Below are 14297 nucleotides of genomic sequence, written 5' to 3'. Positions count from 1 at the left end.
GCTCTTCATTTCTGTTTGTTTTGCTAATGTTTGGCCAATCTGGCTGATTGGACAGTGTATGCCCAGCTTTGGAGCAGGAAAATTGAGTCCGGCGCTCACAGCAGGATTGTGTTATTTGCAGCAGGAAAAAGCTAGGTTGAGAGATTCAACATTAAGGGCAGTGACAGACGGGAGATTAGTCTCCGCGCAACAAACCTCCCTTGTTGCGGGCGACAACGTGTGTTTTAGCAGAGGCAATTCTCAGTATTGTCTATGGCAGGGGATTTTCTGGAGTTTAGTAGCCTTGAAAAAGTAGCTGCTACTAAGTAGCTCTGTGTGTCTTCACCCGTAAGGGCTGTGACAGACGGGGAGATGAGTCGCCTGGTGACAAAATTTCCCTTGTCGCGGGCGACTAATCTCCCTGAAATGCCATCCCACTGGCTAGAATGTAAATCCTGGTGGGATGGCATACGTAGCGCCGAAATCATCGAAGTTTCCTCCCAAGGCAACTTCGGCAAATTGCCACGCCACATATGCCATCCCACCGGCGATTTACATTCTAGCCAGTGGGATGGCATTTCAGGGAGATTAGTCGCCCGCAACAAGGGAGATTTGTCACCAGGCGACAAATCTCCCTGTCACAGCCCTTAAGGGTGAAGACACACAGAGCTACTTAGTAGCAGCTACTTTTTCAAGGCTACTAAACTCCAGAAAATCCCCTGCCATAGACAATACTGAGAATTGCCTCTGCTAAAACACACGTTGTCGCCCGCAACAAGGGAGATTTGTTGCACGGCGACTAATCTCCCCGTCTGTCACAGCCCTAAATGTTGAATCTCTCAATCTAGCTTTTTCCTGCTGCAAATAACACAATCCTGCTGTGAGCGCTGGACTCATTTTCTTGCTCCAAAGCTGGGCATACACTGTCCAATCAGCCAGATTGGCCAAACACTGGGCACACTGGGCTACTAGTAGCAGCTACTTTTTCAAGGCTATTGAACTCCAGAAAATCCCCTGCCATAGACAGTACTGAGAATTGCCTCTGCTAAACACACGTAGAGACAATTATCAGTAAATAAATTATCAGCATTGTCTTTTTTAGTAGCTGCTACTAGTAGCTCTGTGTGTCTTCACCCTAAATGAGTAATGAGAAAGATTATTAAATGTCTACTGCAGTCTAGGGAATTATTTATTGTAATGTTAGTTTCCCTTTAGAATGTAAATATTTGTATGTTAGTTCATACATATAGTGCTAATTATAGTGCTTTGTATATATATTAATCCATTTTAGTGGAAGAATATTGTTTCCCCATTACCTATGTTTTTATATAGGTAAAATAATTGCAGATTATCTGATAATATCCCAGTATACAGTCATACTAAATGTTAAACATAAGGAGTAAAAACCTTTTTAATCCGTAAGCAGTTTTTTTCTCATCCCGTGACCCCCGCTGTGTAAATAGCTGCCTCAGCACGTGGCTTTCTGCCTCCAGCGCTCCCAAGATTTATTCCTTGGCAAGCCCTTGGTACTCCTGGGAGCTGCATTAAGCGTCGCTCTGTGCATTATATACACAATATAGGTGTATATAATGCACAGAGCGATATGCACAGAGGGTTTTTTTTTTTTTGCTACATAAAGAAGAAATGCAAAGGAGCCCAGACCTTGCACTTATACACTTATATAATATAGCAGCTCCCAGTAGGTATCAGAATGGCACTCAATAGTAAGAAATCCAAGTCCGGCTTGGGACTCCTCCAGTTACATGGGAGTAGGAGAAACAATAGGTTAGCTGAAAGCAGTTCTAATGTGTAGCGCTGGCTCCTTCTGAAAACTCAGACTCAGGCACACTTTACTGCTGCGCTGCAAGTTGGAGTGATATCCCCCCCCCCTCACCCCCAGCAGCCGATCAGCAGAACAATGGGAAGGGAGCAAGATAGCAGCTCCCAGTAGGTATCAGAATAGCACTCAATAGTAAGAAATCCAAGTCCAGCTTGGGACTCCTCCAGTTACATGGGAGTAGGAGAAACAATACTGAAAGCAGTTCTAATGTGTAGCGTTGCTCCTTCTGAAAGCTCAGACTCAGGCACACTTTACTGCTGCGCTGCAAGTTGGAGTGATATCCCCCCCCTCACCCCCAGCAGCCGATCAGCAGAACAATGGGAAGGGAGCAAGATAGCAGCTCCCAGTAGGTATCAGAATAGCACCCAATAGTAAGAAATCCAAGTCCGGCTTGGGACTCCTCCAGTTACATGGGAGTAGGAGAAACAATAGGTTAGCTGAAAGCAGGTCTAATGTGTAGCGCTGGCTCCTTCTGAAAGCTCAGACTCAGGCACACTTTACTGCTGCGCTGCAAGTTGGAGTGATATCCCCCCCCTCACCCCCAGCAGCCAATCAGCAGAACAATGGGAAGGGAGCAAGATAGCAGCTCCCAGTAGGTATCAGAATAGCACTCAATAGTAAGAAATCCAAGTCCGGCTTGGGACTCCTCCAGTTACATGGGAGTAGGAGAAACAATAGGTTAGCTGAAAGCAGGTCTAATGTGTAGCGCTGGCTGAAAGCTCAGACACAATGCACTGAGATGCTTAACTCATATCTGAAAGCACTGTATTCTCCTTGCAGCCCCCTCCATCGATCGCAGAGTCACAGAGCCACCTCTCTCAGTCCCCCAGTAGACAAAGCGCTGGGAGTTACCCGCTGCCGCGTGGCTATATCCCTATCCCTGTACTCCATGAGGGAAATGCACCGCGGCCTCCATCACAGGCTTTCCAGACGCGCCCGAAGAATCATTACCCACAAGGAACAGTCGATTACCAGACGCATTATCCAGTGTTTCACAAAATTCAAGATGAGAGGGACTCAAGGCCAGTACCGGTCCAGTCTACCAGAACCACAGCCAAACCAACATCAAGTAGAGAAGGCTCACCCGTCCACAATCTTTCTCAGTCACCTGCAACTATCAAAGTGCTGCATGCCATGGAGAAGCCTCACGTAAGTCCCTCACTGCCATAGTAATGCTTAGAGACAGAGAAACCAATGGCTTACTTGCTTACTGGGGGGTGTAAAATGCAATAAAACTGGCACCAATTGCCCTGTTTTGCCCTTTGCATTATTATTTTTATCCGCAGTGCACCTCCCTTATGTCAAATGCCCATTACTACATTGCATATGTAAAACCCTGATTCATCTAAATAAACCATTTTCATATAAATATACTTGTTTAGCAGTATGTGCCATTGGGTAATCCTAAATAGGAAACTGCCATTTTACGTACTAAGTGCCGCCCCCTGGGATCATAGGATTCACAGTGCACACAAACAAGCCAAGGCACACATACATGCTAGGCCCCATCAGCCAATGAATGGGCAGAGTTCTGCCTTTTGCTCCCACACTACTTCCTGTTACAGTTAGAACTGCATCACTTCCTGTCAGCTGATCTCTGAGGGAGCACACAGCCCATCACTAAATGGCGGCTCAAGGGAAAGGATGTAAAAGGGCAATATTTACTGATATATATATTATAATTTGGCAAGATTCTTTAGGGGGAGAGAAATAAACCTGCATCCCACCAGATGCAGAACTAGAGTGGTTTTTAGCAGTATCCAGTAGTTATCCAGTTTATAGTTATAGTTTACCAGATTATGGCTCTAGCAGATATTTGATATAAAGTCCAATAATCTGTGGCTCATGATAAATACTGATCTGCTGTTACTGTTGTGTATTAAATTGAATTCAGGTCCATCAGATACCTCAGCCACGAGAGTCTTCACCAAAGCCTCCAGCAGAGAACAAACCAACTTCTCCAACCAGGGATCAGCTTCAAGGGCAAATCCCCATACAAGTACTTCTACAGGAGAAAGTCTGTAAGTCCCCTCCGCCAACAGCAGCTCCAACAAGGGAAGAGGAGAAGGTTCCGGCCCCTGTTCCAATGGCCCCTCCAGAAATAATACCTGTTGTTCCTGCCCCTGTTCCAATGCCTCCTCCAGAAGTAATACCTGTTGTTCCTGCCCCTGTTCCAATGCCCCCTCCAGAAGTAATACCTGTTCCCTCCCCTGTTCCAATGCCCCCTCCAGAAGTTCCACCTGTTCCACAGGAACCAGCCCCCGAGAAGGCAGCAGAAGTGCCAGAACCTCAACACAAACACCCCGGTGTCCTTCAGGTCGAGAGGATCTTGGAGCGAATAAAGCCCATGGAGCAAGCCGTCACTGGCTTTCGGGGCCGCAAAAATGAGAAAGCTTATTTGATACTGGAGGAAGATCTCACAAAAGTGCTGCTGGCTCTGGATTCGGTAGATCCTGAAGGGCGAGTAGATGTGCGTCAGGCAAGAAGGGATGGTGTCAGAAAAGTCCAGAAAGTTCTGGAAATACTGGAACAGAAAGCGTCCGAGAACTCCCAGTGTAGCCAGGGTTCGGACTCGGCTGGCGGCTCGCAAGATTCCATGGATGTAGATAACACAGTGTACAGAAGTAGTGGAGCGACGCAAAACGCGCAAATGGAACCTGCGGCCAGTTCGGTGGGACACTAGGCGCCCGCTTTTGGGAAGAAAGATGAACTTGACGACGTGGGTTGGAATTGAGTTTAGCTGCATGCGTTTGGAACATTTCTACATCTCTTGCTTTTTCACTCCACTATAAGAAGCATGAACACCGCAAACCTGGGATATTTATCCAACATACTCAATGCTTGAATGGACTTTGCACTCAGTCAGCAACCACTGGGGTTATTCGCCAAAGTACTACTGCCCAAGTATCCACTGGGTTATTTACACTTACATAAAGAGATATCTGTGTGCTGAATTACACCCGCTGTTAGTACTGTTCATTGCTCATGTTTGGCATTTCATGTGTAGAGTTTTATAACAGATATCAAATCTTATTTCATGAATGGCAAAACACTGTAGACATGGTTTATTTTACAAACTCCACTTACTGTACCAGCCCAGAGGTGCAGCAGCCCTATAACAGGTCCAGGTCATTAGGGTTGCCCCCAGCAGCTCCCCATCTTGGATCTTGTTAGGCCATCTTTTGTGTGTCAGTGGCACTGCACGTGCTCAGTAGGCTCTGGGCTGCTGCTAATGTAACTATATGGGTAGCTACTTTGTTAAGCTTTATTTCTCCATTAGCTCATTTCACTACTGTTGGGGTGATATGGTGCAGCCATAGCTGCTTTCACTACTGCTGATTCTGAATAATGGCTGCTATTGCACGTGGAACCTAGGGAGCCGAGGTATCTGTAACCTGTGATGTATAATTGAATGGGCTGTCGAGCTTCTCATAGAAGGAAACCTATTTCATATGATGTTGCATATATGTGCTGCTCAGTTCCCATATAATATAAGCAAAGCAGACTGGCATCTCCCACACTGCTGCTCACGCTATGAGAATGGAAAGTCTACACATACGGCATATTTTACTTGGAATATGTAGCAGAATCATTTTTCGTACCTGGGCGTCATTTTAAAGCCCAATTGTCCCTTTAGGAAACACCTATAGAGCATGGCTGGCAGTTACCTGATACTCTGCGAAAAGAAAAATGGCCTCGGTGCACATAGTGCGTTTCCATTGGAGTTCATCTGTCCAGCAATGATCATTATTACTATATTATCTCTAGTTGTGACAGTGCCTGGGGAATTGAGATTTTAGGGGGTGCTGGGAGTTGTACCAGCTTAAGGGCCACAAGAGAGATATAATGTTACTGTTGCCATTTTGCTCTGTTTTACCTTGTATCCCCCAACTCAAAAGGCCTCAGCTGGGGCTGAATTTAGCATAAGGCTCCCTTACCCCTGCCAGAAAATGTTTTCAATATAGTTATATAGGCAAAAATGTAATATATAAAGGCTGGAGTGAGCAGATGTCTAACATAATAGCCAGAACTCTACTTGCTCCTTTACAGCTCTCTAAGCTGTTAGCAGTCAGTAACCAATCAGTGACTAGAGGGGGCACATGGGACATAACTGCCAGTTAGTTTGCTTCTGAATCTGACCTGCGTGCCCACAAACTAACTGACAGTTATGTCCCATATGCCTCCCCCCCTCTAAAGACACTGACTAACTAAGAGGTTAGAGAGCTGAAAGCAGGAAGTAGTGTTCTGGCTATTATGTTAGACATCTGTCCACTCCAGCCTTTATAGATTACATTTATTTTTGCTTAATTAATATATTTGTTACTTTGCCTTTACCTGTTTCATTTTTACACTGAACTGTTTCTTTGAGCCTTGTTTTCTAAGTTGAAATCTGCCATACATGTCCTTATGCCTTAAGTTGCCTTTATTAACATAATCAACACCGTAGGGCAAACCTTCCCCCCACAACATCTTATGCATGGCTGAGGCTACAGAGAGTGGCCAAGCCGCCCGATGTCTCATGAGAGCGGTACTAAAGGGGCAGCTTTGCTCAGGCCCATGCCCATATCTCCCTATAAACACAAATACAATCTCTTTACAGAACTTAGACCCAAATCCAATAGCAGAACTTAAAGTTTTTGATATAAGTTTTAAACTAGACTAGTGCAGTTACCCATAGCAACCAATTTGGTCTGAAGAGCCCACTGCATGCTGGGACAATACAGCAAAGACCTGATTGGTTCCTATTAGCTACTGCACTTGGGTAGTTTGGCATACATGTCTGTAAATAAGCCCTACAAATGTATTTTATTACGGTTATCATTTGCGGGGACAGCCAGACCCCTGCCGTACAAGTGTTACCGGCACTTTAAGTCACCCTGTAACGTGTGAGATAGGAATATTTATATGTGTGAATACGACTTTAACAGTTTTATTTTAAAATAAAATGAAGAAATGAAACTTGCTGTTTCGGAGACTGGTGCTTCTTCATCCGGCTGGGAAATAAAATGCATTTATTCTGGATATTATGTGAAGGGGTGGTTCACCTTCAGTGTGTTATAGAATGGCCTATTCTTAGCAACTTTTCAATTGGTCTTATTGTTTTTTAATTATTTGCCTACCTCTTATGCCTCATTCCAGTTTTCAATGGGGGTCACAGCCAAAACCTATTGCTCCGTGAGGCTCCAGTTTTATTGTTATTGTTACTTTTTAATACTTGTCCTTCTATCTTGGCCCTCCTCTATTAATATACCTGTCTCTCTTTCAAACTGCTGCCTGGTTGTTAGGTTAAACTGGACCCTAGCAACCAGATAGCTGCTAAAATGCCAAACTGAAATGCTAGGTAATTCAAAAACTGCAAATAATAAATAAAGGGCAATTGCAAATTGTCTCAGAACAGCACTCTGGGCAGCATAATAAAAGTTAATTTAAAGGTATTTTGTTTGCCCATCATCATCCGAGCGTGCTGGGAGTTGTGGGTTAACAATATCTGATCCCTAAAGTAGCTGATGCAAAAGCGTACTTGCCATTAATAGGGAGTAATGATGCATCTAAACCCCAGAGCTCAGCAAGGAGCCAGCAGCTTTCTGTTTATCACAAGCAGAGTGTGTCCCACCCAAGGTCACTGGAACGGATTCTATTTATATGTATATGTAATATACGGGTATTTACGGGGCTGCTGGCATTTCCTTCGCCGTGTGTAAAGGAAGCTCATTGCAATGGAAACCCTTTGAAACGTGCACCCCTGGTTTCCGAATGCATTTTCGGCTGCCATATCGGTGATGCTAGTGGTGCCCTTGTACCCAGTTGGATAGGGTTAGCTGTATGTACAAGGGGAAGGTAAATCCATAGGGAAAGGGAATCATTTAACCATGTAATAAACCCAATAGGGCTGTTCTGCCCCAATAAGGGGTAATTATATCTTAGTTGGGATCAAGTACAGGTACTGTTTTATTATTACAGAGAAAAGGGAATCATTTAACCATTAAATAAACCCAATAGGGCTGTTCTGCCCCAATAAGGGGTAATTATATCTTAGTTGGGATCAAGTACAGGTACTGTTTTATTATTACAGAGAAAAGGGAATCATTTAACCATTAAATAAACGCAATAGGGCTGTTCTGCCCCAATAAGGGGTAATTATATCTTAGTTGGGATCAAGTACAGGTACTGTTTTATTATTACAGAGAAAAGGGAATCATTTAACCATGAAATAAACCCAATAGGGCTGTTCTGCCCCAATAAGGGGTAATTATATCTTAGTTGGGATCAAGTACAGGTACTGTTTTATTATTACAGAGAAAAGGGAATCATTTAACCATTAAATAAACCCAATAGGGCTGTTCTGCCCCAATAAGGGGTAATTATATCTTAGTTGGGATCAAGTACAGGTACTGTTTTATTATTACAGAGAAAAGGGAATCATTTAACCATGAAATAAACCCAATAGGGCTGTTCTGCCCCAATAAGGGGTAATTATATCTTAGTTGGGATCAAGTACAGGTACTGTTTTATTATTACAGAGAAAGTGGAATCATTTAACCATTAAATAAACCCAATAGGGCTGTTCTGCCCCAATAAGGGGTAATTATATCTTAGTTGGGATCAAGTACAGGTACTGTTTTATTATTACAGAGAAAAGGGAATCATTTAACCATGAAATAAACCCAATAGGGCTGTTCTGCCCCAATAAGGGGTAATTATATCTTAGTTGGGATCAAGTACAGGTACTGTTTTATTATTACAGAGAAAAGGGAATCATTTAACCATTAAATAAACCCAATAGGGCTGTTCTGCCCCAATAAGGGGTAATTATATCTTAGTTGGGATCAAGTACAGGTACTGTTTTATTATTACAGAGAAAAGGGAATCATTTAACCATTAAATAAACCCAATAGGGCTGTTCTGCCCCAATAAGGGGTAATTATATCTTAGTTGGGATCAAGTACAGGTACTGTTTTATTATTACAGAGAAAAGGGAATCATTTAACCATGAAATAAACCCAATAGGGCTGTTCTGCCCCAATAAGGGTCTTATGTCCAATATCAAAGAGATTAAATGAAAAAATATTTATTTACAGACGTTCCATCCCACCTAAAGTCTTTTAATATATAAGTTCTAAAAGTGGTTAAATTAGCAGGATAATAAGGAGAGAGCAGTACTGATGTATGAGCAAGAGACAGAGAGGATGATGGGTAGAGAAGGGTGAGACAACGCATTTCCCACATGGCAGCTCACAGACACATTCCGAAGATCTGACAAACATACACACAAATGGCTGCTGCTCGGTGGTACCAGTAAATCACACGCACTGACACCGGCACAGGCTGCGTCCTGCCCCAGGAATCCTCTTGCTCAGTCCAACCAAATGTACTTTAAAGGGAAAGTAAACAAAGTAAATTGAAATGCTATTGTGAGGGCACACTTTAAACAGTTATTCCATAAACTAGGTTAATTAAAGCTGGTTCAAGGGTGACCACCCTATACCCCTATGGGTTAATGGGGGGGGGGTATAAATGTCAGAGAACAGCTGGCCAATCAAAGCTGCACCCTAGGCCCCTCCAGAACAAGTTGGCAGCTTACTGGCATATCGATAGCTGCTTGATTATCAGATGTATTCCTCTCCCCACAGGTCTCCATAGGCCTGCAGTATGAACAAATTGTTAGCCTGTGGGCCAAACGAATTAGATCAGCCCATTTTTGCAAGTGTCCTAATTGAAAGGTCCATCATGGTGACAGTAGAGAGGCCTGGACTAGCAATCTGTGGATTCTGGCAAAAGCCAGAGGGGCTACTGTAAGACCCCACAGACCAGTAGACCCCGGCCCTTGGATATTATTCCCAGTGGTCTCAAAGTAGGGGCTTATTTCTGAATTCCTGGCATAGATGTATGTTACATAAAAAGCAGATGTACTGCCAGAGGCTCCTATAGGCTGTCAGTCACTATAGGGGCCAAATAGCCAATCACAGCCCTTATTTGTTACCCCCAGGTACATTTTTTTTGACATTTGAATGTGGCTCTTGGATAAAAAAAAAAAGTTTGGGGGCCCCCACCATAGCACAGACACTATTTATTGGTTTGGGCTGCTTGGGCCTCTGTGCTCTTAAAATGCCAGGGCCTATTTCAAATCCTAGTCTGGACCTGACGTAGAACCGTACAATATGGGGGTATAACTATAGGGAAAGCACATCCCGGGAATGCTGTGGGGCCCAGTGAGGCACAGTTTCATGAAAAATATCTTTATCCCAAATTAGGGGAGCCTTTAAGTATGTAACAGTGGGGTCCAACAGCATGGAGCTGCACCAATCACAGTAAGCGTTTATACCTATTGCCGGTGGCGCCGGCGCTGCAGCCATTATTCCTGGGTGCCCTTGGGATGCTGGGAGAGCTTTGTCCCTGCCTGTAACCCGAGACACCGATGTAACAGGATAATGGTGAATATTCACTTCTATTTTTAGTGCCCCCCCGTCCGAGCCAAAATGGGAGGGTGGCGTGGGGGCGGCTCGGCTCTGCGGCAGAAGCATTTCCCAAAGACTAAACCTTGTTACTGGCAAAGGGGCTTTTAGGGAGCAGCCGCTTGGCAATATAGTCGCATTAGCATTAAAGGGGATGTTCACCTTTGCATTAACGTTTACTGTGAGACAATTTGCAGTTGGTCTTCATTTTTTATTATTTCATTTTCAGTTCAGCAGCTTCTCCAGTCAGGAGTTTCAGCAGCTATTTGGTTGCTAGGGTCCAAGGTACCTGCTGAAGGCAACCTGAGCAGCGGCCTCGGGGGAAAAGCTCAGGATAAAACCCTTATAAATAGCAGCAGCCAGTGGGGCAGGAAATATATTGATTTTAGGGGAGAACAAAGAAGAAGATGCTTGTGCTGATGAAGCCGGCGGCGCCCTGGCACTCGCACACACTCACAGCCCCCAATCATCCCTATCTCACTGACGGGACACTCGCTGCTTCCCAGAATTTCACACTGCGGATTTAGAGAGTCTGCATCACTCTCACACGCACCTCATGCTTTAAATGCCTCACAGTCTTAAAGGGATAGCGACCTTGTTCCGAGAGTATTGTCGGCTACGGTGATAAACAGAGCGGGGGAATCAGCTGGCCTGGAGCTTGAGTGGAGCTTACAATCTAAGGTCCCTATCACATTCCCATCAGCCCCTGCCCCAGTGAGCTTACAATCTAAGGTCCCTATCCCATTCCCATCAGCCCCTGCCCCAGTGAGCTTACAATCTAAGGTCCCTATCACATTCCCATCAGTCCCTGCCCCAGTGAGCTTACAGTCTAAAGTGCCTATCCCATTCCCATCAGTCCCTGCCCCAGTGAGCTTACAGTCTAAAGTGCCTATCTCATTCCCATCAGTCCCTGCCCCAGTGAGCTTACAATCTAAGGCCTCTATCCCATTCCCATCAGTCCCTGCCCCAGTGAGCTTACAATCTAAGGTCCCTATCACATTCCCATCAGTCCCTGCCCCAGTGAGCTTACAATTTAAGGTCCCTACTCCATTCCCATCAGTCCCTGCCCTAGTGAGCTTACAATCTAAGGTCCCTATCACATTCCCATCAGTCCCTGCCCCAGTGAGCTTACAATCTAAGGTCCCTATCCCATTCCCATCAGTCCCTGCCCCAGTGGAGCTTACAATCTAAGGTCCATATCACATTCCCATCAGTCCCTGTCCCAGTGAGCTTACAATCTAAGGTCCATATCACATTCCCATTAGCCCCTGCCCCAGTGAGCTTACAATCTAAGGTCCCTATCACATTCCCATCAGTCCCTGCCCCAGTGAGCTTACAATCTAAGGTCCCTATCCCATTCCCATCAGTCCCTGCCCCAGTGAGCTTACAATCTAAGGTCCCTATCCCATTCCCATCAGTCCCTGCCCCAGTGGAGCTTACAATCTAAGGTCCATATCACATTCCCATCAGTCCCTGTCCCAGTGAGCTTACAATCTAAGGTCCATATCACATTCCCATTAGCCCCTGCCCCAGTGAGCTTACAATCTAAGGTCCCTATCACATTCCCATCAGTCCCTGCCCCAGTGAGCTTACAATCTAAGGTCCCTATCCCATTCCCATCAGTCCCTGCCCCAGTGGAGCTTACAATCTAAGGTCCATATCACATTCCCATCAGTCCCTGTCCCAGTGAGCTTACAATCTAAGGTCCATATCACATTCCCATTAGCCCCTGCCCCAGTGAGCTTACAATCTAAGGTCCCTATCACATTCCCATCAGTCCCTGCCCCAGTGGAGCTTACAATCTAAGGTTCCTATCCCATTCCCATCAGTCCCTGCCCCAGTGAGCTTACAATCTAAGGTCCCTATCCCATTCCCATCAGTCCCTGCCCCAGTGGAGCTTACAATCTAAGGTCCATATCACATTCCCATCAGTCCCTGTCCCAGTGAGCTTACAATCTAAGGTCCATATCACATTCCCATTAGCCCCTGCCCCAGTGAGCTTACAATCTAAGGTCCCTATCACATTCCCATCAGTCCCTGCCCCAGTGAGCTTACAATCTAAGGTCCCTATCCCATTCCCATCAGTCCCTGCCCCAGTGGAGCTTACAATCTAAGGTCCATATCACATTCCCATCAGTCCCTGTCCCAGTGAGCTTACAATCTAAGGTCCATATCACATTCCCATTAGCCCCTGCCCCAGTGAGCTTACAATCTAAGGTCCCTATCACATTCCCATCAGTCCCTGCCCCAGTGGAGCTTACAATCTAAGGTTCCTATCCCATTCCCATCAGTCCCTGCCCCAGTGAGCTTACAATCTAAGGTCCCTATCACATTCCCATCAGTCCCTGCCGCAGTGGAGTTTACAATATAAGGTCCCTATCACATTCCCATCAGTCCCTGCCCCAGTGAGCTTACAATCTAAGGTCCCTATCACATTCCCATCAGTCCCTGCCCCAGTGAGCTTACAATCTAAGGTCCCTATCACATTCCCATCAGTCCCTGCCCCAGTGAGCTTACAATATAAGGTCCCTATCACATTCCCATCAGTCCCTGCCCCAGTGAGCTTACAATCTAAGGTCCCTATCACATTCCCATCAGTCCCTGCCGCAGTGGAGTTTACAATATAAGGTCCCTATCACATTCACACATACACTAGGGTCAGCTAATAAAGCTGCCCTTTATGTTATTAGACTCTTTGAAAATTAGAGAGTCAGCTACTATTAATGTCAATGCACTGCCTGCATAGACAGTTAACCCTAGGACCACTGAGACTGATTTTCAAGATTGATATTGGCACTGTAAATCTGCTCTTATATAAACCAGTTACATATTTAGCTTTACCAAGTTGTCACATAATATGTGTAGGACTCTAGATGCTGAATGAGTACTTACAGAATCCTAAATATCCTATGTATAGATATATATATATATATATGATATAAAAATATACATATAAAAATGATATAGTCCTTATGGATGTAATGCCATTGGGAAATAGCAATTTTATAATTTTTTTCTGTATTACCCATAATATTTATATTCTTTATCGGATAACCATGCAGTATGTGATACTTGCCAGAAGGGGGCAGATCTGCATCACACATTGCCAAACCTGCACTTATTATTGCACTAACCCAGTGTATGAAAATACAAGAGTATGAACCTACAAATGACAGACTAATGATACTGCTGAGACAGGAGTAGTGTATGGACATAGTTGGCTCACAGTGTGTTCTAAGATAAATACTCATGTACCAATCATGTGCTTCCCCCGGGGATCTATGTATGTACATTATGCTTGCACCCTCAGGGCAGGGTTGGACTAAAGAACAGGCCCCAGGATGGAAAAATAGGAGCAGGGTTTGGGTTAGTGGCGGCTTTACATTCCTCTCCTACAATGTGCGATATATTTATATCATATATATTTGATCAATACCCTATTATTCCTCAAATCAGACCCAAGCTGTTCAACTTGAAAATATGGGGTCTATTAGGAAAGCAGAAATGTATATTTCCCGCTGTGCTACCTCCATCCAGCAGGTGGGGCTGTATTATTCTCATGTCAGTTCTTTATTGCTAGTTGAAGATATGTGACAGGGCAGGTATGTGTGTGTATACTACATGGGTAGGTTGTTGAGCAGTACACAATAGATTAGATGTTAATCTGTCTCTGTGCAGACGAAGGTTATCTCTATAAACAAATGATACGGTGATAGCATGTTTAATATTTTAGACCAAACCTTTAAACGCAAAGGGGAGGCTGACACAAATACCTGCTCTCGTGACAATGAAGTTAGTGAGAAATGAAAAGTGACATTTCTCTGCTAGTTCTAAGATGTTCCTTTGCTCAGAAAATTAATTTTCTGCAAGTTGAAGCCAGTTAGCCACATTGGCCAGCAGGTGGCGCTGCTGTTTCAGACTCATATAACTGCTTTTATCTTGAAATAAAAAAAAAATTTAAACAAAAACATTGCAAAAGTGCATGGAAAAGTGTTATAAGCAATCTTACACACTCAGTTGAGGGC

At 44.5% G+C, this 14297-nt stretch overlaps 1 protein-coding gene across 1 annotated transcript in view; it reads left to right on the top strand.

The window, feature by feature from the left end:
• The window catches only part of bag3 (BAG cochaperone 3), a 13003-nt gene extending 7504 nt beyond the window's left edge, over positions 1 to 5499 (top strand). Inside the window, 2 exon segments of the mRNA NM_001126827.1 lie at positions 2600 to 2968; positions 3714 to 5499. Coding sequence (NP_001120299.1) covers positions 2600 to 2968; positions 3714 to 4502 — 1158 coding nt within the window. The 3' untranslated portion in view covers positions 4503 to 5499.
• Positions 5500 to 14297: the final 8798 nt, after the last annotated feature.

Source organism: Xenopus tropicalis, chromosome 7 (genome assembly GCF_000004195.4).
Source record: "Xenopus tropicalis strain Nigerian chromosome 7, UCB_Xtro_10.0, whole genome shotgun sequence".
In the NCBI taxonomy this organism is placed as follows: Eukaryota; Metazoa; Chordata; class Amphibia; order Anura; family Pipidae; genus Xenopus; species Xenopus tropicalis.
Note: the sequence above shows the minus strand (reverse complement) of the source record. Positions and strands in the feature narration are given on the sequence as shown.